This window comes from Zingiber officinale, chromosome 1B, assembly GCF_018446385.1.
Source record: "Zingiber officinale cultivar Zhangliang chromosome 1B, Zo_v1.1, whole genome shotgun sequence".
Taxonomy (NCBI): domain Eukaryota; kingdom Viridiplantae; phylum Streptophyta; class Magnoliopsida; order Zingiberales; family Zingiberaceae; genus Zingiber; species Zingiber officinale.
The window spans coordinates 153,102,306-153,123,178 of NC_055986.1; the positions used below are offsets into that span (position 1 = coordinate 153,102,306).

The following is a 20,873-nucleotide window of genomic DNA, read 5'->3' on the forward strand; positions in this document are numbered from 1 at the left end:
GTTCTTTAATTAATTAGCCATGTTTTATTATTTAACAGGATCTTTAATTTTTTTTTTAATTAACTTTAATTTTTTTTCTTACTTGATTTTTTTAACCAAGTGGCGTTTTCGTTTCATTATGTGTTTTTTTAATTTAATTTTGTTTACGTTCTATTATAATCATGTTTTTTTATTTAATTTTGTTTAACATAATTTTATTTTATTATTATTCTTTTTTTATTATTTCCAAACTAATCGCAGCATATATGTTACATGTTATTGATAATAAATAAAAGTATTTGCAGCATGCCTATTATTGTACGCTATTATTGTTACTAAATATTTATAGTATTAACGGCATACTTTTAATGTGCGCCGTTAATATTTAGACATAAATTTTTTTCTTATTCAAGTTTATACTATTAACGGCGCGCATCAACATGCACGCCATTAATAATACTATTAACAGCGTGCGTTTAATGTGTGCTGTTAATAGCAAGCTGCGAAAAGCTATTTTTGTTGTAGTGATTCTACGTAATTAGCTAACAAACCTCTGAATGAACAAGGGAGAGAAGGTGACTCAACTCCAGGCAAAAATCAAGGAACTAATCACCCAACTCAACAACCTCAGAGAGTCGGTAAGGAATCGAGACTCAATCTGATACGCGCTCAATGCCTTTCCAAGAACACAAGAATGATTATCCTTAGTAATTGCATACTACACCTCTAAGAACTTGGAGGTAAGTACCCTAGACGAGTTATTCTCAACTTTAAATTGGAGTCTCGATGTGCAAGAGTTTCAAAAGAAACAGAGTCAAGTCAGAACCTAGCCTTATAAGCTAAGAAGGACGAATCTGATTCCGACACATCACTCGACAAAGATGAAGCTACATTTATGGTAAGAAAATTTAGTAAATTCCTTAAGTCTAACAAGTTGCAGACTAAGAAAATTCCACAAAGCAAATGGAAGGTTCAGTGATATAATTGTCAAGAAGAATGTCACATCAAGAACAACTGCTCAAAATAAGGAGAAAGACAAGAACAAAAAATCAACACGAACACAACACAAGAACCTAAAGGCGACGTGAGTTCAATCGTCATCATCATAGTCGGAGATTAAAGCCTACGCCGGACTTGCACTTATGACAAGTCACTAAGAAGTCAACGACAAAGCAAGTTCATCCGAAATGAGTATCGAGAGCATCGACAAAGGGGGAACTACTTCAGAAGAAAACAATGATGAAAGGGGAACGTTGAACAACGAAACTGATATGGTAAGTAAGATACGTACTCTACCTCTCGATCAATTAAATAAATTTGTCAAAATTCTAAAAGTTCTTGTAAAATAGAAACAAAAAATGCACAACTAGAAAAGGATAATTTAGAATTAAAATTATTTTATCAAAATCATATCTATTAGAAGATTTTAATAAATTGAATTTTGAAATGAAAAGTTAAAAGATTAGATAGAAAAATTAAAAATTGATCATTCATTTACACATGTTCAAAATTTTCCAAGGTTTAATTGGTATTTTAGACCTCCTAAGAGCCAAATTAGAAAATTTCCTAGAAAATATATATCACTCAAATTTTTGATAAATCTAGTAGGTATGAACTTATTTTGAATTCCTAAATCATACTTAGTTTAAATCTTCATGCATGTTTTAATTTTAATTTACATTAATTTTTTATGCTAAAAAATTATCTTATAGTTAAAATTTTTAAATAATTGTTTCGTATCCTTTTATTCCAAATTAATCATATTTTAATTTTTCTATAAAAAAATATTTATTACTTATAGTAGAAAAAATTTTAAAATTTTTCTATCATTAAATATTTGTTTATAAATTTCTTAACAAAAATCATATTTTAATGTTTAAAAAGGCTAGTTATTTTTGTAAAAATTTATTTTTCTATAATAAAATATTATGTTCTCTCTCACAATTTTTTTCGATATTTTTTAACCTTTATTTTGAATTATTTACCAAAAATAATGTTCTTATAATAAAAATTGTCTAGATATTATCTTAGAAAATTTTATTTTTATGTGAATAAGCATGAAATTATTTATATTAAAAAAAAATTATCACAATTTTTAGATATCAGATTCCATTTTTAAACATTTAATTTCAAAAATTAATATCTCTAATTAAATAATTCGTACTGATTAAAATAAATATTTATTTGCCATCAAAATTTTTCTTTTAACTTTTACCATCAATAAATTTTTTAGTATTTTTCAAAATTAAAAAAAAATTTAAATTATCTTTGTCAAAACTACTTTTTTAACTTTTGGAAATTTGAATAGTCACAACATAATTCTTGAAAAAAAAAATTCAAACTTAGATTTTTTAAAATTTAACCCCTATTTTTTTTATGGATTCAAAGGGGAGAGAAATTTAGAGGTTATGGGGGAGATTAGTTTTTAATATTTTACTTATACTTAATTGAAATATTTTACTTGTAATAATTGTCAAATTATTGTATTATTACAATAATTATTTATTTTATGTTTTAATTAACTTTAACTTAACTTGAGTTGATGTACATCAAAAAGGGAGAGATTGTAAGCACTCCGGACTCATTTTTAGTGTAGTCAACCAAGTCAAGTTAAGTAATGTTGTGTTTTGATCCTTGTGTCTAAGTGTGCAGAAATTTAGGAATACAAGAAGTCGAGACACGGTGGATGAGAAGGATGACATGGGAAGTGAGTTGACGAACTCAGTGTATCTGAGGAATGAGAAGTTGCAGAAGAGTACCTCGGTGGAGCAAGAATATCTAAGCAACCGGAGTAGAAGACCAGACAAGTCAACCCAGTGTTGACTTGTCTAGGCGCCTAGACTCAGGGCGCCCTGAGAGGTCTGGGCACCCGGACCGCCTAAGATCAGACCAGGCGCTTCGTCAAGGAGACGTTGCTGCGGATGATGTTCGGGTCAACGCCAGCAGCACTCTGAGCGCCTAGACTAGTCCAGGTACTCCGACGATGATAAAGTTTTATCATCGCACTGTTGAATAGTTGTTGCGAGTAGATAAGGCGCATAGTTGGGGGCACTCGGAGCGGGTCCATGCGCTCAGAGATGTCACGTCAGCAAAACGACTAGTTCGACCAGAATGCTATAAATAGAGCTCTGGTCCTCTTCGTTTCAAGACAACATTTGTATTCGAGTCTCTAATCTCTGTTTTTATTTTTTGTGCTATTAATCGTTGTACTGGGCTTCTCCACCTCCGAGAATTTGCTCAATAAAGAAGTTATGATAGTACGGTTTACTTGTCTTGGATTAGCACACTAGGTTGCAAAACAAGTAAATTCGGTAGTCTCGTTTCATTTCATGCAATTTATTTCTATTTTTCTAACAAGTGTTTCTTAATATAAGTCAAAAGTTTTGAGAAGGGTATAATTATTATTTCAGATAATTTATCTCCTCTTGTCGGTTGTACCAGGACCTACAACAACAATTGAGGAGAAGAATACTTGTTTGGTCCAAGTGATGGTTGAGTTCAATCGTTAGAGGTTTAGAGGAGAAGAAAGAGCCTAATTTAAAAACCCAATTTGAATAACCTTAAACTCTCATTCAAGCTTTGGTCCGCTTTGGTCTAAACCAACCAATTCAGTTTGGTTTGGTTCAGTGGAGGCTCAAAATGGGCCCAGTTCAAGGGTTGTTGGTGGCTTTGGTTTACTGCGTTTTCTCTTCTCAAAATTGTGAGCGCCCCTTTCCTCTTTCCCTATTGAAGTAGAAGAAGTGACAATAGCGACTTCTGACGGAGTTGCAACATTGGCGGCCATCGGGTAGAGCCAGAGTGGTTTCTTCGGCGAGACCTTTCTTCTCCATCTTGCATCCCAGTCGGAGCTCTCTGTCAGTGAAGAAGGTGGAGGCGGCATCCCAGCGAGTGGTGAGTTGCAGCTCATCTCTATCATCAACTTCAGTCGGGCATCCTTACCAGCGTGGTTTGCGCAGTCATTGGTCTTCAACTGTAACGATGTTCCCTCTCCTCAGGATAGCTGCGGTCCTAAAAGTAAGAAAAAACCTCGCTAGAAATGATTTCTTTATCTCGAATCAACTCGTGATAGAATTAGATGGGAGACAATATAATCAATTTTTTGCTAAATCAGTCAGTGAGAATGGAAATGCTCGAAGGCTAATATATAATTTCAATCTAAATCTTCTTTTGATATGCCATGGGGTTTCAATCTAAAGCACATCATATGAAATTCCTGTAGATATTGTAAGACCGTTGAATTCGATAGAGGGGGGGTGAATATCGATTCGAAAATCTCGAGTTAAAACGCAGCGAAAAAGTAAAGAAGTAAAGAGATGAACACTGTTGATTTTTACTTCGTTCGGAGCCTTGTGACGACTCCTACTCGAAGGCCCGTACTCCTTGAGTACTTACGTTGGGCAATTCACTAGCAATTCGGATAATTACAATTTACGTACAAATATTGCTAATGAAAAGAAAGAAAACAAAGCTAACCGACAAACAATGAATTAAAAAGAGAGCCGGAGTGAGTCGTCGGAGCTTTGTGAACGTCGTTGGAGCGCAGAGGCAGAGTGATTGGACTCGAGTTCTCGGAAGACCGATATATTGAGCTCCGCCTGGGCTTCTTTATATCTTTGCCCGGCGCTGGATCCTTCCGGCGCTGAATGTGACGTAACACTCCCAACCAGCATGCTCCAAGTGTCAGCGTCGTCCCGGGATAAAATTTGTCTCGGGCGCTGGATCCTTCCAGCGGACTTCGGCGCCGGAGCCATTCCGCGCCGGACCCTCATTCCTCACCGCAAGCGGTGTTAGTGCGAGGCAAATAAACCTCGCAACACGGTTTGTTAGCACATTTTTACAGATACGCTAAGTAATAAAATTAGCATCAAGAGTATGACTTAGATTCCGTCTTTCCGGAATCTAGTCACGATCTCGGCTTAGATATCCGAAATGGATCTAAGCCGGATCGACGCCTAATGTTCCCTTCCCGGAACGCGTCCTCGCCCCTCCAGTGACTTACCTGACGTCCGGTCAGCCCGTCGACCCGTCTGGACTTCTTGCCAAGCGTCCGGTCAGCCCGTCGACCCGCTTGGACTTCTCGCCAGCTATCCGGTCAGCCCGTCGACCTAGCTGGACTTCTCGCCAAGCGTCCGGTCAGCCCGTCGACCCGCTTGGACTTCTCACCAGCTATCCGGTCAGCCCGTCGACCTAGCTGGACTTCGTGCCAGACATCTGGTCAGCCCGTCGACCTGTCTGGACTTCTCCTGCACACTCGATCAAAGTGTCAGACAACAACACAACTAACTTAACCTATTTGTTATTCATCAAAACCTGGGTTAGACCGTTAGTGCTACCCGCACCAACAGATATATGTTGGGTCCTCGCTAGAAAGTTGATGAAACTTCAGTAATAAATATATGATTTGCCATAACTCGAAGTCTACCTCCAATTCAGAGTAATAAATGCAGAAGGATTGATTTGTCAAATTTGGTGTCCAAAACTCTCTGAGAGTTTTTTTCAGTGTTATTCATCATGTTGCTTATCAAATCTGAAATATTGACCACACACTGAAATACTGATATTAGACATCCATAGTTGTTCACATAAGAGATTTCCTGGTCTTATCCTTAAATATTGACACAAACAAAATCAAAAGACATGGGAGAATCTACAAGATAAAATGCATGTATATATAAGATGAAATAATTGAACCCTAACAATATTTTTGAATTTTTGGGACTATAAAAAAATAGAAATAAGGGGAAATAAAATCCAAAAAAAATGGAATGAAAAATATTAAAAATTTGAAAATGTGATCTAAATGATGAAATTTGTCAAAATAGGTCTTTCTTTACCGTGTAGTTGGGAGCATTACTTCCTACATCCCTTTTCTTCCACTTAAAGTTCTAATACAGAAAAATAAAATAACAAAAAAAAAAGCAAAAATAAAAGAAAGACAAAACTAATGTACAGTCTAAAAACAAACGAACAACATTGATGTCAATCTCCAAGTTATGCGAAGGGAGATAAATTATGATGTTATAGTCTATTGCCAAGTTGATTAGAGGATGAGAAAGATTTTTTTTTTTTAATACATGCGTCTGTTAAAAATTGATCCCTTATTCAATTATAATAACTCTGCCACTCTCTAACTAATTTGCCACTCTCTAACTAATTCGACATATGTGGAATTTGGATCATCAAATTTAAATTCCGAACTGGGTGTGGGTCTACTCACAGTCGTCTCGTGATGTCAAGGTGCTGGTTTCACCCCCTTCCACTTGCCGCTTAGTTACCACGATTTATCTTCTTCGTGTTAGTCCTGGGGCGGACTAGAGGGGACGCTGGGACAAGCATAATCGCCTTTTGCCACGTGATGCTAAAGAGGCCAGATCTCCTGGTCCATAAAAAAGTGGACTAGGGATGCACCACTTACCATTCCGACGGGATCGTGGTCACGATCTGATCGTAATTAGTTACGATCCCTCTCTGGGTTCACCCTCTCTTCATGTTATAATTTGAGTCGGTACGGATGACAAGAGGTAACCCAGAGACAGTCAAAGGTGGGCAAGTGCCCCGGTTATCGAGCACCGAGCACCGAGCACTGAGCACCGAGCAGGATGACTTTCGGTTATCTATCCCTAATTAAATTATAATTTGAGAAAACGATGATGAATTAAAGAAGAAATCATAACTAATAACAATCATATTACAGCTACGATCCAATTATAATATTTTCTTTTATAGACATGGAGATTTGACCTTTGGAGTGTTTTGCCTTTAGCCGGATGCCAAAACTAACCCCACTTCTGTTCGGATCGCCATTTATCCTGACTTCGCCAAGCTACATACGCATTCAGGAAAAAACACATCCCCTTCTCCCCTCGCATCGATCGCTTCATCGATGGAAACTGCAGACTTTTCCTTCTTCTCTATCCCCCTCATCTCCTCCATCGTCGGCGGCCTGCTCGTACTCCTCTTCTTCGCCGACTACTTCCGCCGCAGGAGAGTCGAAATCTCCACCCTTGCGGCCTCTGCCACACAGCAGCGCTCCGACGCCACTAAACCGCCTCCCTCTCCCTCCGCCTCCGCCTCCGTTGCTGCCTCCAAGAAAGGACATCAGCACAAGCCTCAATTCCATTCCGTCGTTGATAAGGTTCCTTCCCTCCTCCTCAGTCGGCATCGATCCACTTTTGAACTAGTTATAATTGTTTTTCCTGGCCATGCAGAGTCACACTCGAAAGCACCATCATCTCGACCTCAACACTTTGAAAGGCCACGGAGACTCGGTCACCGCCGTCAGTTTCTCCTCCGACGGTCGTAACCTAGCCACCTGTGAGTTCGGTATAATTTCTATTCGTTCTTGCTACTAATCAAAATAATTTACGATTAGATATTACTATTTGCAGCATGCTCCGATGGTGCTATTAGGGTTTTCAGGATTGATGACGCCTCTAGTAAAAGTTTCAAGTACGAATATCTCGGTTTAATTCTCAAATGAAGCAGATCTGCCAATGCTTTCTATCATTTATTTTAATCTATTTGGTGATCCTGTACCATAGGTCTCTGAGGATCAACTTGCCAGCCGGTGCTCACCCGACTGCGATTGCATTCTCTGACGGATCTTCTTCTGTTGTTGTGGCAGCTCAGATGCTGTTGGGTTCATCTCTTTTCTTGTACGCGGATGTAGCTGCCAAGCCCTCTGGTGATGGAAACCAGCAGGCAAAGCTTCCCCTTCCTGAGATCAAGTGGGAGCACCGGAAGATACATGATCAGAGCTCCGTGATAAATCTTTCTACAGCTTCTGCAACATATGGCAGTGCAGATGGGAGCACCATCATTGCGTCATGCTCGGAAGGTAGACTATTGTTCAATGATTAGTGATTGCAGTTTCTTGCTATAAGGTAGAAATTATGGCTACAAATTTGTGTCAGGATGATGGTATAGACAAATGGAGTGCATCAAGGTTGGATATCCTAGAAAATTGCAATACATTTATAATGAAAGGATTACTGTTAACTGTGGAGAGAAAATCAGAAAATTGTTGTATGCTATTGTTTGATGAATCTACACACATATGTATATACAATAGTGTCATCCTCGAACAAGGATGTGAATCCTCTACACATGACATCAACAAAGTAGGAAAAGAATATCAGAAACATTGGAGAAAAATAGTAAAGAATAATTGACAAAAAAAAATATAAGCAACTTTCAGAAAGCATGCCTTCCTTTAACACCCTTGTCAAACTGGAGATATGCTGCTAATGCAATTTGAACTGAAGATAAATAAATTGCTTCTTTACATGTGCCTTAGTAAGTCAATCTATTATGTAATTGTGGCAAAAGAAAGATCAATAATCAACATGGCATTTAATTTCAATATACTTGGTCCTCTTGTGAGGCATATTGTTAGGGGAAATATGAATTGCACTTTTGTTATTACAATAGGAGTTGGTTTAGAGAGCCTAGCTCCCATGCTTGACAATGATAAAACCTATGAACTTTAGTTGAGGTATGAAATAAGGTACAATAGGTAGTTTCTTTCCCATTCAAAAAACAAGAGAGGACCTTAAATACAAAAGTCATGGAGGATATATGGTCATTAATCAATCTTGTCTACCCATTGTGAGTCAGGGACGATTGGAAATCAAAAGTAGCTAGATACTATAATCCTTGATGTGTGCCCCTTAAATGTATCAAAAAATATGTACCATAGTTGCATAGTGAATGGAAGGTGGTGTAACCATGAATTGACTTAAAATAAATTGATTGTTCCTCGTACAAACAACACAAATAATAAATTGTTAGAAATGTGGTTTGAAAACCTTAGCGGAATAAAATAAATAAACAAGACATACTTGCACTGAAATAGAAAATGGTTTTAAAACCTTGCTCCTTCATTGCTTACTCTATCTAGCACCATTAGGGTCAAAGAGTTCTTCTTTGGCCTTGTTTCTTTTCTTTGAAAGAGATGTTCCATCCCATGTGGCCCTTAGAGATGTGTTCATTCTTCTTCTTCTCTACCTTATCCTTTCTCTTCGTTAATTTTGGACACTCCCTTTTGATATAGCTTTTTCATTGCAATTGTAACAAGTTACAGCTCTCTTCATTTATTTTTCTCACTTTCTATATGTTTAGTAATCTTTTGATGTCACTTACCTTCTTATTCTTCTTGGTGGATTTCCTTGATTAGCGTCATTAGGGCCAAGTAGTTCTTCTTTGGCCTTTGTTTTTTTCTTTGATAGAGGATGTATCATCACATGTGGCCCTGAGAGATCTGTTCATTCTTCTTTTTCTTCTCTACCTTATCCTTTCTCTTTTTTAATTTTAGGTACCTATTTTTGATATACCTTTTTTATTACAGTTTTAGCAAGTTACAACTATCTTCTTTTCTTTGCTCCTTTTTCTATACTTGATCTTTTAATATCACTCGTGCTTAACTTCTTATTCTTCTTAATGACTTGTCTTGATTGAGTGCCATTAGGGCCTAATAGTTCTTTGTTAACCTTTGTTCTTTTTCTTCCAATGAAGATGCTTCATCAAATCTGGCTTTTAGAGAGAAGTGCTTATTTTTCTTCTTCTTTACCTTACCCACTTTTCTACGTTACCCATTCTCTTTTTTAATTCTGGACACTTTTGATATACCTTTCTCGTGACAATTGTAGCAAGGTACAACTCTCTTCTTTTCTTTGCTCCTTTTTCTATGCTTAGTAATCTTTTGATGCCGCTTGTGCTTAACTTCTTAAATTTCTTGATGACTTTCCTTAGTGATGATGATGATGAGCTTTCCTTCTTATCTTCCTTTTGAGCCACATACAATCTTGTGTTGCTTTTCATCCCTGTGTTCATCATGTCCTTTGCCTTACAAAATTCCATGGTGGCAAACATGTCCTCCAACCTTCCAACGTGTTTGTGTCTAGATTCTTTACCGTGGCGTAAGAGTCCACAACTAATGTCGACATTGAGCTCTTTGTAAAATTTTTTTAGAGTATTCCTCTATCTTAACTTGTGATTCCTTCTCTGATTGCTGTGAGGCCACTAAGGCCTTGAATCTTGCATGCGTTTGTGCCAAGACCTATCTTCCATTTTGAATGTTGCAATTTGTCCCAAGGAGATCCATTTTAAGAGCCTTGAATTTCAGGAACCTTCATGCAGATTTATAAGCTTAATTCATAATTCCTTTGCTCTTGTACTAACCATTGGCTCTATTTTAATCAATTGTCTATGATTTAAAATTTCAAGTCGTATCGGAGTTTTGGTTTACGACTAAAATGATATAGTTTCAGTATTGTATTGTGCCCCGTACTTTTTTAAATATAAAATATATTAATTAAAAAATATTATTATAATATTTAATTATTATAAATACTTACTATCAGGTAAACTAATATTTTAAAAATTAAAATTGAGTAAAAGTCAATTTAGGATTAAATAAAGTCTAGACATAATAATTAGGATAGGTAAGTTTAAATTAAATTTATTTTAATTAGTTTATGGAGTACTTTTTTTCCTATGTGTTTAAGGAGGAAAGGAATAAGGAAAAAAAATAAAAGGAATTTTTTCCATGTTTAAGGATGAAAGGAATAAAAAAGAAATTAAAATACGAGGAGGAAGGATAAATAATTAAGAGGGGGAAAGAATTAACTATTAGAAAAATAAAGAAAAAAATAAAAATTGAAAAAAAATTCAACAGCCTTGCACGACATCCTGGTCTCGTGCGGCCATGTAGAGAGGACTTGCGCGAAGCCTCCATGCGACCATGGGCCCTGCGTGAGTCCTCTATGCGGCTGTGAGGCCTCGTGTGGGCCCTCGCAGGTCATGCCGATTGGCAGGCGGAACGATAAATTTCGTTCGGTACGACACAAAATTTGAAATCATGCAACTATTAATCCTTATCTTTGGAGTTACATACCCCTCTTTCATTACTAATGGTCTAGTGCCATATCTAAATCAATCTGGTAGTAGGCTAGGCTTGCATTTTTATCTTCCAAATGGTAATATTATGTCAAATGTAGGTCAATAAAAGTTGATTCCGACCATTGATCTTGAATATGACTTTAATTTCATGAGTACTTGCTCTTATGGCACCTATAGGGTTGTTGATGGTTTGACTTGGGGGGGGGCCCTAAATGGATCATTCCTCGTTCAAACAAAAAAGACAATTAAGCTCGTGTGAGATGATTTGTGTCAAGTGTGAATGCAATAAAATAAAGTAAATAAATATGACACTAGCACTAGAATATAACCCGGTTTGAAGAAGTCACTCCTACTCTAACATTTATGATGCTCCCATTGTATCACCTTGTAAATCCACTATTAATGATCCATTCACAAGAGGAAATAGGATAAACTACTTATAACCTCTCTCAAACAAATTTCCAAGTTGTGAAAGGATGTGAAAGAACAAAAAAGAGCAAAATAAGCTCCTTATGCACCACACAATTTAGATGGTTTCAATAACTTATGTGTGCCTAAAGGCTCTCTAAGAGATTATGTACCATTAGTCTCAATGTTCACCTAGAAAATATGATTTTTAGGTCTCTAATTGACCGGAATACTAGTCTAGTCAACTGGATCACTCAATTGTGAATGCTTTACTCTAATGACTTTATTTTTAGTTGATTGCACATCCTTCAACTTGATTGTGCATCTTTCCAATCTACATGAGCTCAAATAGGTTTTTTTGTTGCTCAGACTCTTATCCACTTAATTGGAATTGTGAAATCTAGTCAATTGGCTGAATCAATTGGAATATGGTATTCTAGTCTTGTACAATTGTACAATCCCCTTATTTCGCTAACACCATCATAAGCCTGAGATTTGAGTTGATTGACAAACTATGACTTGGGACAATAGTCCCTTGGCCAAGAGATTCACAACTAAGCCCTAAGTAGCCTATTCACTACCTAGTCAATTATACATTGATATGATAATGTTTCCAAATGCAAAAAACTTCACTTTCATAATTTCACATGTCTACAACTCTCTCGATCTAGGACATTGAGCTATCAAGCATCGACCACTTGATTCATTCTCCATGCCCTCGAGTCTTCTATGATTTCCATGATTGCAACTTTAAGTACTAAATACTTTATGTCATAAAGCCCTTTGAACATCTTCAAAGCTCTATCGTTTGTTCTAGGTGGCCAAGCCATTGAGTCTTACATGACACTTTGATTCGAACCTTTTAGCTCAAAGACAACAAGCTCCTTATTCTAGATGTACTAGTTTTTGCACACTTGATGTACATATAAAACCACAAGAAACACGTAACTTAAACCCTAATGCTAATACATCAAAGTAACATAGCATGGTTTAACCAAATTACACAAAAGCATTGTTTACCTAGCAATCATGAGATAAATAAGACCTACTAATTGTCTCTATTGAGAAGGATAATAAAGAAGGGTTCCATTAGTGGAGTATTGAATGTGCAAATTTGTTATTAGAAATACTTGCTTGAGATAACGACTTATAAGTATATTTCACATAAGTGAGATGAAACATATCTAAATTGAATTTCATTTCGATACACCAAAAGTAAGGGAGTCAGCAAAGATCAAATGGGATTGTAAAAAAATTCTTGGTGACTTAAATCCTTTTAGAGTCATTGTTTGTATTAACCTTATTGTCAATACTTTTGGAAGTAACTTGAATAGATAATTTAAACTCATACTGACTTTGATGAAATCGTATTGTAAAGTAGTTGAATTTTTTTTCAAACATACATAGGGGGTAGATGTTTGTTTAAGACTATAAAGTTTGTCATAACTTGCATATTTAATTAAGATTGTGAGACAATCTATGGGGCGGAATCATATAATCTTTGGTGAGAATGACAATAAGAAAGAAAATTTTCATATCTATCTAATAAACCTACCACTTATGAGATGTAGCAATCACTAAAAGAATATGAATAAATGTTTTGCAAACAATTTGCAAAAAGTTTTTTTTTCATTATCTCTTCGATTTTTTGAGCAAAACCTTTTGTGACAAGATGCCTTATAATGTTTAATGCATTTATTACTTTAGTCTTCACCTTATAAACTTAATTTTATCCAATTGTTGACTTGCTGGAGAAAAAGTGAGAAGAATCCATGTGCCACTCTTTGTAAGAGAGTGACAAGTTCTATCGCAACGTGCTACCTTTGAACATTGGAAACAACTTTACGATATGTGATAGGTTCATGAATAGGTGTGTTTATTTATAGTCATTTTTGAGTCTAAAGCTTGCTAGACTATCAATTTAGTTTTTTACTTACTTTTTTCCATAGAGCTGAGAGATCTATTGTTCATAAAAATTTCATTAATGATTATTATAAAAAATATAATACACCTTGTAGACCAAAGGAGAATCATAAAGGTTATGTCTATGTATTAATTAACCAAAAAAATCCCATAATGACTCCTTAAAAATATTTACATTTATTCACCATCTTGTAGTGAGAAGCTTAATTTTCATGCTTACTTGGTTAACTTATGTAAATGATAGTTCAAATTTTAAATTAGAAAATATATAATTTACCGAGCTATTCAAGACTTCACCCTACAACTTAAATGGAGGATATAAGGTTGAAATGGAGGTTAGCATCAAGTGTTTTATGTGATCGTAAAGTACCTCTAAAACTTAAAAGGAAAGTTTTACAAAATTGCGGTTAGATCTGCTATATTATATGACGTCGAAGGTTGGCTTATGACTCGAGTACATGAATAGAAGATATAGTTGCAGAGATGAAATTGTTAAGGTAAATGTGTGGATATACGAGGATTGATAGAATAAGAAATGAAAGTATTAGAGAGAAAGTCGGAGTTGCATCTATTGAGGGAAAACTTCGAGAGACACGTTTAAGATGGTACAGACATGTACTTAGACGGTCAATAAATGCCCCAGCGATATGAAACTATGATAAATACGCAGATCAAATGAGGAAGATAAAGACAAAAAAAAGACTTGGTCAGAAATAATAAAACAAGATAAAATTTATTTAAATATAGATGATGATATAGTTGGAGATAAAACGCAATAACATAGAAGGATCTATATAACCGGCTCCACTTAGTGTAATAAGATTTGGTTGTTGTTGTATTCAAGACTTCGCCCTTACATATTGATTTTTCCTTGCTGCACAAGATAGAGCATTTCAACCTCTTGTTGGAATGTCTTCTTATTGAAAAATTGAAAGGAAAGAAAATAAAAGTCAACTCATTATAAGAAAAATACACCACTTCTTTATTGGAAGGACTAACCAAAGGAATACAATGATAAAATTATGCTATATAGAGTTGGTGATGCAAATGTTCTTTTTATGTACAGCTTTTTTTAGTGACTGAGAATGATGTTGTTTAAGAATAGGTTTTAAATTAAAAAGTTAAAGTTGTAAGATTTAATTAGGAAGTTTAAAGTTTAATTTTTAAAGTTGTAAGTTTCTTTGTCAACATAATCAAAATAAAAGTAGAAAATTTGTATTTTATTAGGATGGATTGGTCGTATATGTTGGTGCAATCATACTCTGAGTGGTCGTATGCGACCAACATGTTTTAATGTGATTGGCAAGGAGTTTTTTATAGTGGGAATTTTAGTTTTATCCATCTAATAGATCGCTAGACCATGAAGTAGGACTTAGGCCCGAACCATGTTATATTTTTGAGTTAGTGAATTGATCTTTGTGTTTATTGTTCTTACATTTACGTTGTGCATACTCTATGTTCAATCGCGTCTTAAGTGGTCTAGTGCGACTTTGGGTTTTCATGTTTAGGCAAAAGGTTTAAGTTAAGCCTTACTTTGTATTTTGATATATGTGTTTGAGTATGCAAGGACTTGCAGGAACACATTACGAACTTAGAAAGCTCATGACTTGACGAGGTTGAGGTGATAATGTATGATGACTTGACAAGGCCAAAATGCCACGCTTAATTGAAATAAAGAAAAGAATTATGAAGAAATCTGTGTTTAATTCATTGAAAAATAATACAAATATATATACAACTCTGTGATGTTTGTCTAACGTCTAACTTAGGAAAAAATCCCTATAAGTTAAAGAATTACATCATAACTAATTTGAAGGATTTTGATTTTGATTTTGATTTTTTATTTTCAACGATCCTTATCATCTCTTTCCAACATTATTTTGATTCCTTATTTTTAGTGATTCTTATCAGTTCTTTCCAACACTCCCTCCTCAAGTTTGTGAATGTATATCGATCATTCCCGATTTGGACACATTTTCTTCAGCAACAATTTAGTAAGAAGGTCAACATCAATCCAAATTAATTCACACATCCCTTGTGCGATGACTTGAAATTCTGCCTTTGCACTACTTCTTGCTCCACCATGTAACATCATTCCTGCAAACTTTTACGCAATATCCCGTAGTAGAGTGTCTATCTTCAAGTTGAATCGACCCAATCCATTGGCAAATCTTTCAACTGTTCTATTATTACTTTTCTTAAGCATCATACCTTTCCCTGGAATTCCTTTCAAATATCGAAGAATTTGGTCCACTACAATAGATTAATTTTCCAAGATGTTGATACCGCTCTTTATCAGTTGGGGCATCATCTTTTGTATTTTGTCGCTTCCATTTTTTTTTTTTTCCATTGGAGTACTTGTTGAACGACAACCAAGTTTTCTTGTTTCTTTAGTAGATTGATGATATATTTCCTTTGGGAAATGAAAATCCCGATTTTGTTTCTAGTTATTTCCATTCCAAGGAAATATTGAGTCTTCCAAGGTCTTTTACCTTGAATTCAGATCATAGCAGCCCTTTGAGGTTTGCAATCTCATCATTGTCATCACCCGTGATCACCGTATCATCAACATACACAATCAAAATAGATTTTTTTTTTCATTCCTTGACTGTTTGACGAAGAGAGAATGATTTGCTTGATTTTGTGTGTACCCAAAGCTTTTCATGACAATGCTGGACTTTGGTTGTACCCAAAGCTTTTCATGTCAATGCTGAATTGAGTGAACGATGCCCTAGGAGATTGTTTTAATCCGTATAGGGATTTCTTCAATTTCACTAATGTTGATGTTTCCTTGTTCTCGAACAGGTAGTAATTCATTAAGAGTCTCATTTAGAAATGCATTTGAAACATCTAATTGCTACAATTCTTGGTCTAAGTTTGCTGCAAAGGATAGATGCATCCTTATAGAATTTAGCTTTGCAACATGTGCAAATGTTTCCTTATAATCAAACCCATATGTTTGTGTATACCCCTGAGCCACCAAACGTGCTTTATGTATCTCTATCTTGCCTTCCAGCCTTATTTTGACCCAAAAAAAACCATTTAACCATTTACAACCTACTACCTTCTTTCGTTTGGGTAGATTTAGTATTTCCCATGTGTCAGTATCATTCAGTGTTTTCATTTCTTCAAAATAAGCAACCTTCCACTTTGAATTTTTCAAGGCATCATATATATTTGTAGGAATTTCCACATGATCAAGTTAAGGGACAAATGCCTGTGATTGTTAGACAACCGACATAAGATTCATATCTTTCAATTGGATGTTGAGTACACTTGCTTATCCCCTTTCTTAGGGCAATGGGAACGTCTAGATCATCTATAGGAACATTTCCTTGTGGATCTTGTGGTGGATCCGCCATCGGTTTTGTTGATTGGACTTGTTGAGTAACTTGGGGTCTCCTTGAATAAAGAATTGTTTCATTTTATTGTTGTAAAGGCTGCAAAGGTTCTAAAGGTTCTGGACTAATTTATGAGATTACATCATGTGATGATGAAGGTGGGGGAGTCCTAATGAATAAGGTTGACATAGGTAAAAAGATTGAAGGTTCTTTGTGATTAGCTTCCCTTGAATTCTCCCTCCGAAAATAATCATTAGAATAGAAAGACTCATCCTCCAAGAATGTAACATCATAGGACACATAATTTTCTTATGATAGGATGGTAGCACTTGTATCCTTTTTGAGTGGGTGAGTAGCCAATAAAGTTGCATTTGAGGGCTTTTGGGTCAACTTTCATATGTGCAGGACTGTTGTCATTTACAAATATTGGACATACAAATAGTTTTGGTAAGAGAGTTAAAATAATGGATATGAGGGAATTTTTTTTTTAGAGATAATTGATTGGTGTGCTAAATTTAAGGACTTTTGATAGAAGCCTATGGATGAGGTAGGCTCTAATTAAGATAGAGTCACCCAAAAGTGATGAGGGACATAATTGGTAAGTATGATAGCTCTTGCCACCTCTAATAGATGTCGATTTTTCCGTTCTGCAATCCCATTCTGTTGAGGTGTAAATGGATATGAGCTTTGATGAAAAATGATGTTTTGGAGAAGGTAATCCCTAAGGTAGTGAGCAAAGTATTCTCCCCCACTATCTGTGTGGAGTATGTAGATGCTACATTAGAATAAATTCGTTATCATTTTATGAAATTGTGGAAACACATATTCGACATCATATTTATGTTTGAGGAGATAGACCCAACCCAACAAGCACGAGTAATGGTCATCTATGAAATGGTTTTGAAGATTGATAATTGTGCATGGATATGTTTTTTTTTTCAGGTTTGCTTAGCAAGGATGCATGACTCAGTGTGAAAAAAGATGGATCATTATTAAGGAATAATTTTGGATACAAGTGTTTCAAATATTGAAAACTTAGATGTCTTAGACGTCTATGCCATAAGAATACCTCCGAATTTATTGAACTAGGGACAGAGAGACTAACTGGTGGCTTTGGTTGTAGGGAAGAACTAGTGGGATAGTTCTTCAACATTGCCAATCATCTTCCTGAAGATAAGTCGTGAAATACACAACGATCATAAAGAAATGTTACTTTACAGTCTTGATCCTTAGTATTTTGCTAATTGTAATTTAAACTTGGAACATGCAAGACAGATTTCCGAAGTCTTTGAACGAAAACGTGTCTGATCCTTGCCACTGTAATTGTATTTCCAATTTGCCACTGAAACTTTCACTTCATCAGTGCATATTTTGTAATTCGAAAAAGATATGCATTGCCCCGTCATGTGGTTAGATTCACCGGTATCAATAATCTATTTATCTTTATCATTTCGTGGTTTCCAATCTGGGTTTTCCATGAATGTCCCAACAAGTTTCTTTGGTGTTATTTGGCTTGGTTTTCTCTTTGTTTATGGAATTGTGGTCAAGTGGCTGCCAAGGCAGATCCTTAGAGTTGCTCTTCTACGACGTTGGGAGTGGAAGACTTCATCATTACTTGATTCCTGCTTTCTTCATGTTCCGCAAATTTGATCGGATTTCAAAATATTGGGATGTTTTTTTGAAGATCTGAGTATCTCTTGGACTGCATTCTAGGTTTCTTGGGCATTTTTGTAGAATAGATAAGTCTTTCCAATTTGAGGCTCCATTGAATTAATCAACCAAGCCATGACAATGGAATTTTCAACTTCCTATGCGTTATACGTTGCATCATTGGTTTTTGGGATTCGTGTTTCACCAGTTAGATAACCCACTTTTCCTTTTCTTGAATCACCAAGAACGGATTAAAATCATTCTCTTAAATTCTACCCATCTAGTTTGTGTTGGGTAATTTGTAGAGAATAATTCATATTCGAAGTTGCAACGACGGTCCAAAGGGACTTTGACAAATCCATGGTAAACTCTTGGTGTAATCGGGACTTGGCTATGATACATAAAACTCTATGATCTTTGCCTTGTGTCTAACTTAGGAAAATATTGGTATAATTAAGCCAAAGAATTACATAATAACTAATTTGAAGGATTATGATTTTTATTCCTTATTTTCAATCATCCTTATTATCTCTTTCCAACATTATTTCTATTACTTATTTTCAGTGATCCTTATCATCTCTTTGCAATATTATTTTGATTCCTTATCATTTCTTTCCAACATTAATGATTCGGACGTCCAAAGAGATTGGAAAAGATTACATTAGGTGACCGAGGATAGAAACACTAAGGTGGTGTTGGAGCAACTCAAGAGCATGGCGACTTGGTTTGGCCAAGTTGGCAGTTCGATGGCTCGAGATCCATAGTAATTAGAGAAGGATAGCATGAAACATCCTAGGAATTGCAGGATAAGGAGCATTGAGGATAGCGTTGGGTGCATTTGAGGGACGAGTAGCATGGTGGGAGACGATTTGGGAGCAAAATCAAGTTGCGATGACTGGGCATGGCTAAATTAGCAGCTTGTATTGAAGAAGGATGGCATTGAGTATTTGAGGGACTACAAAGTGAGGAGCATTAGGGGTAGTATTAACCACAATTAATGGAGGAGAACTATGTATGTGAAGCATGAAAGATGACAACATGGAGCCAAGGGTTCTAGTGCTTGTGAGGGACAAGTAACTTGACAGTGAAATCAAGTCGCAAAGGTAAGCTCCGACGGTAAGGTGTGAGAATTGATTGACTTATATGCATGGGGCGAGGGTAGAACTCAACTTAGTTATGAAACTGGTTCGTTAGGATTAGTTATAATCAACTTGAAGTGAATCCAATCGATTAAAGAGCTGTGGACTTAGTCTACTTGGGCTGAGGAGCTAGCGAATAAAATATTTCTATTTGTGGTTTAGTCAATTGGCCAATCAATTGAGGAGTTAGTGAATAAAATATTTCTATTTGTGGTTTAGTCAATTGGCCAATCGATTGAATTGGGATTAGCCAATTGATGTTGAGATCTAGTCAATCAAAGCTATAGCTGGAAAGCAAGAAGAAGCTATTTGATTTGACAGCTTGACAAAGCTACATTACAATCAAGTGATGTGCAATCATTCAATTGATGGGTGCTTTCAAGTGATGATTGATATGTGACATTAGCTTACAACAAATGGAGAATGAAGAAGAGTTGAAGACTACAAAAGGGGAGCTCTGTGGAGGATTGAAGGCTAATGAAATAGTGGTCAGTTAGACCTTATCGGAAGTCTTTCCCCTTGTACTCTAAGCATCTCTTGTATTCTTATAATGCTTGCACATTATAAGAGATTTCTCGATCTCCGATAGTTGACTGAGAAGGAGAAAGATTGTGACTTTCGAGGAGTGATCTATCGATGGACCATAAGGCATGGAGTAGGAGTTTTGGGGCCGTTGAACTATGGAAGCACCACATGTTAGCAATTTGGTTTGCTTGCTTTTAAGTTTGTTTCACTTTTGTCGGGTAACTTGTGTGATCTTGCTAAAGATTGTAGCAAGAGTAGTTAGAATCATAATTGCAAGTATAATTGTTATTAACCCCCTTTAGTATTCGACCATCTCATACTTTATGGTCGCAACACTCTAATTATGATTGAGAAAAGCTAACTTGTGCATTTGGCGTTGCACTAACCTTAACAAAAAAAGGGCAGTTCGATGCACGAAGCTCTCACCAATGTAGGGTTCTGGGGAAGGGTCTATTGTAAGCAACCTTACCTACATTGTAAGCAGTGTTCTAAATGACAGTCGAGGTGGTTGCCTGGGCAGGAGGCAGGCATCAACCACATGTAGTGCTAGTAGGCATCAACCACATGTAGTGACTCACCTCCTTCCGCCACCGTCACACCTAGAACTACCACTGTTGCCATCGTTGGTGTTGCTTCACCACCGCGATGTGTTCAGATGCGTCGCTTAGGCCCGACGACGGGCCCGAAAGCGTTGCCCTTGGCGACGGGCCCGAAAGCGTTGCCCTTGGCGACGGGCTTAGAAGCGTCGCCCCCTGACGACAAGCCTGAATGAGTCGCCTAGGTTCGAATGCGTCGCTAACGATGGGCTCAAAGGCATCAAATGGGCCTGAGAACGAGCTTAGACTTGTCGCCCGCACCCGATGACACGTCCTCCCATGTTGCGCTGTCTCGATGACACGTTCGAACTCACCGCATGGTCCTGGCGACGTGTCAGACTCATCGCTTGACCGAAACAGGGTACATGGGCAAGTTGAAAGTTAGGGTTTAATTAAATAACTTTAGGTTAATA

The 20,873-nt window shown here is 36.4% G+C and overlaps 1 protein-coding gene across 1 annotated transcript in view; it reads left to right on the forward strand.

Annotated features, from left to right (window-relative positions):
- The first annotated feature begins 3,957 nt into the window (after positions 1-3,957).
- LOC122043469 (transducin beta-like protein 2) overlaps positions 3,958-20,873 on the forward strand; it is a 57,813-nt gene continuing 40,897 nt past the window's right edge. Inside the window, exons 1-5 of the mRNA XM_042604091.1 lie at positions 3,958-3,993; positions 6,743-7,114; positions 7,188-7,293; positions 7,368-7,428; positions 7,521-7,816. Of these exons, the coding sequence (XP_042460025.1) occupies positions 3,958-3,993; positions 6,743-7,114; positions 7,188-7,293; positions 7,368-7,428; positions 7,521-7,816 (871 nt within the window). The remainder of the gene's footprint in view (positions 3,994-6,742; positions 7,115-7,187; positions 7,294-7,367; positions 7,429-7,520; positions 7,817-20,873) is intronic.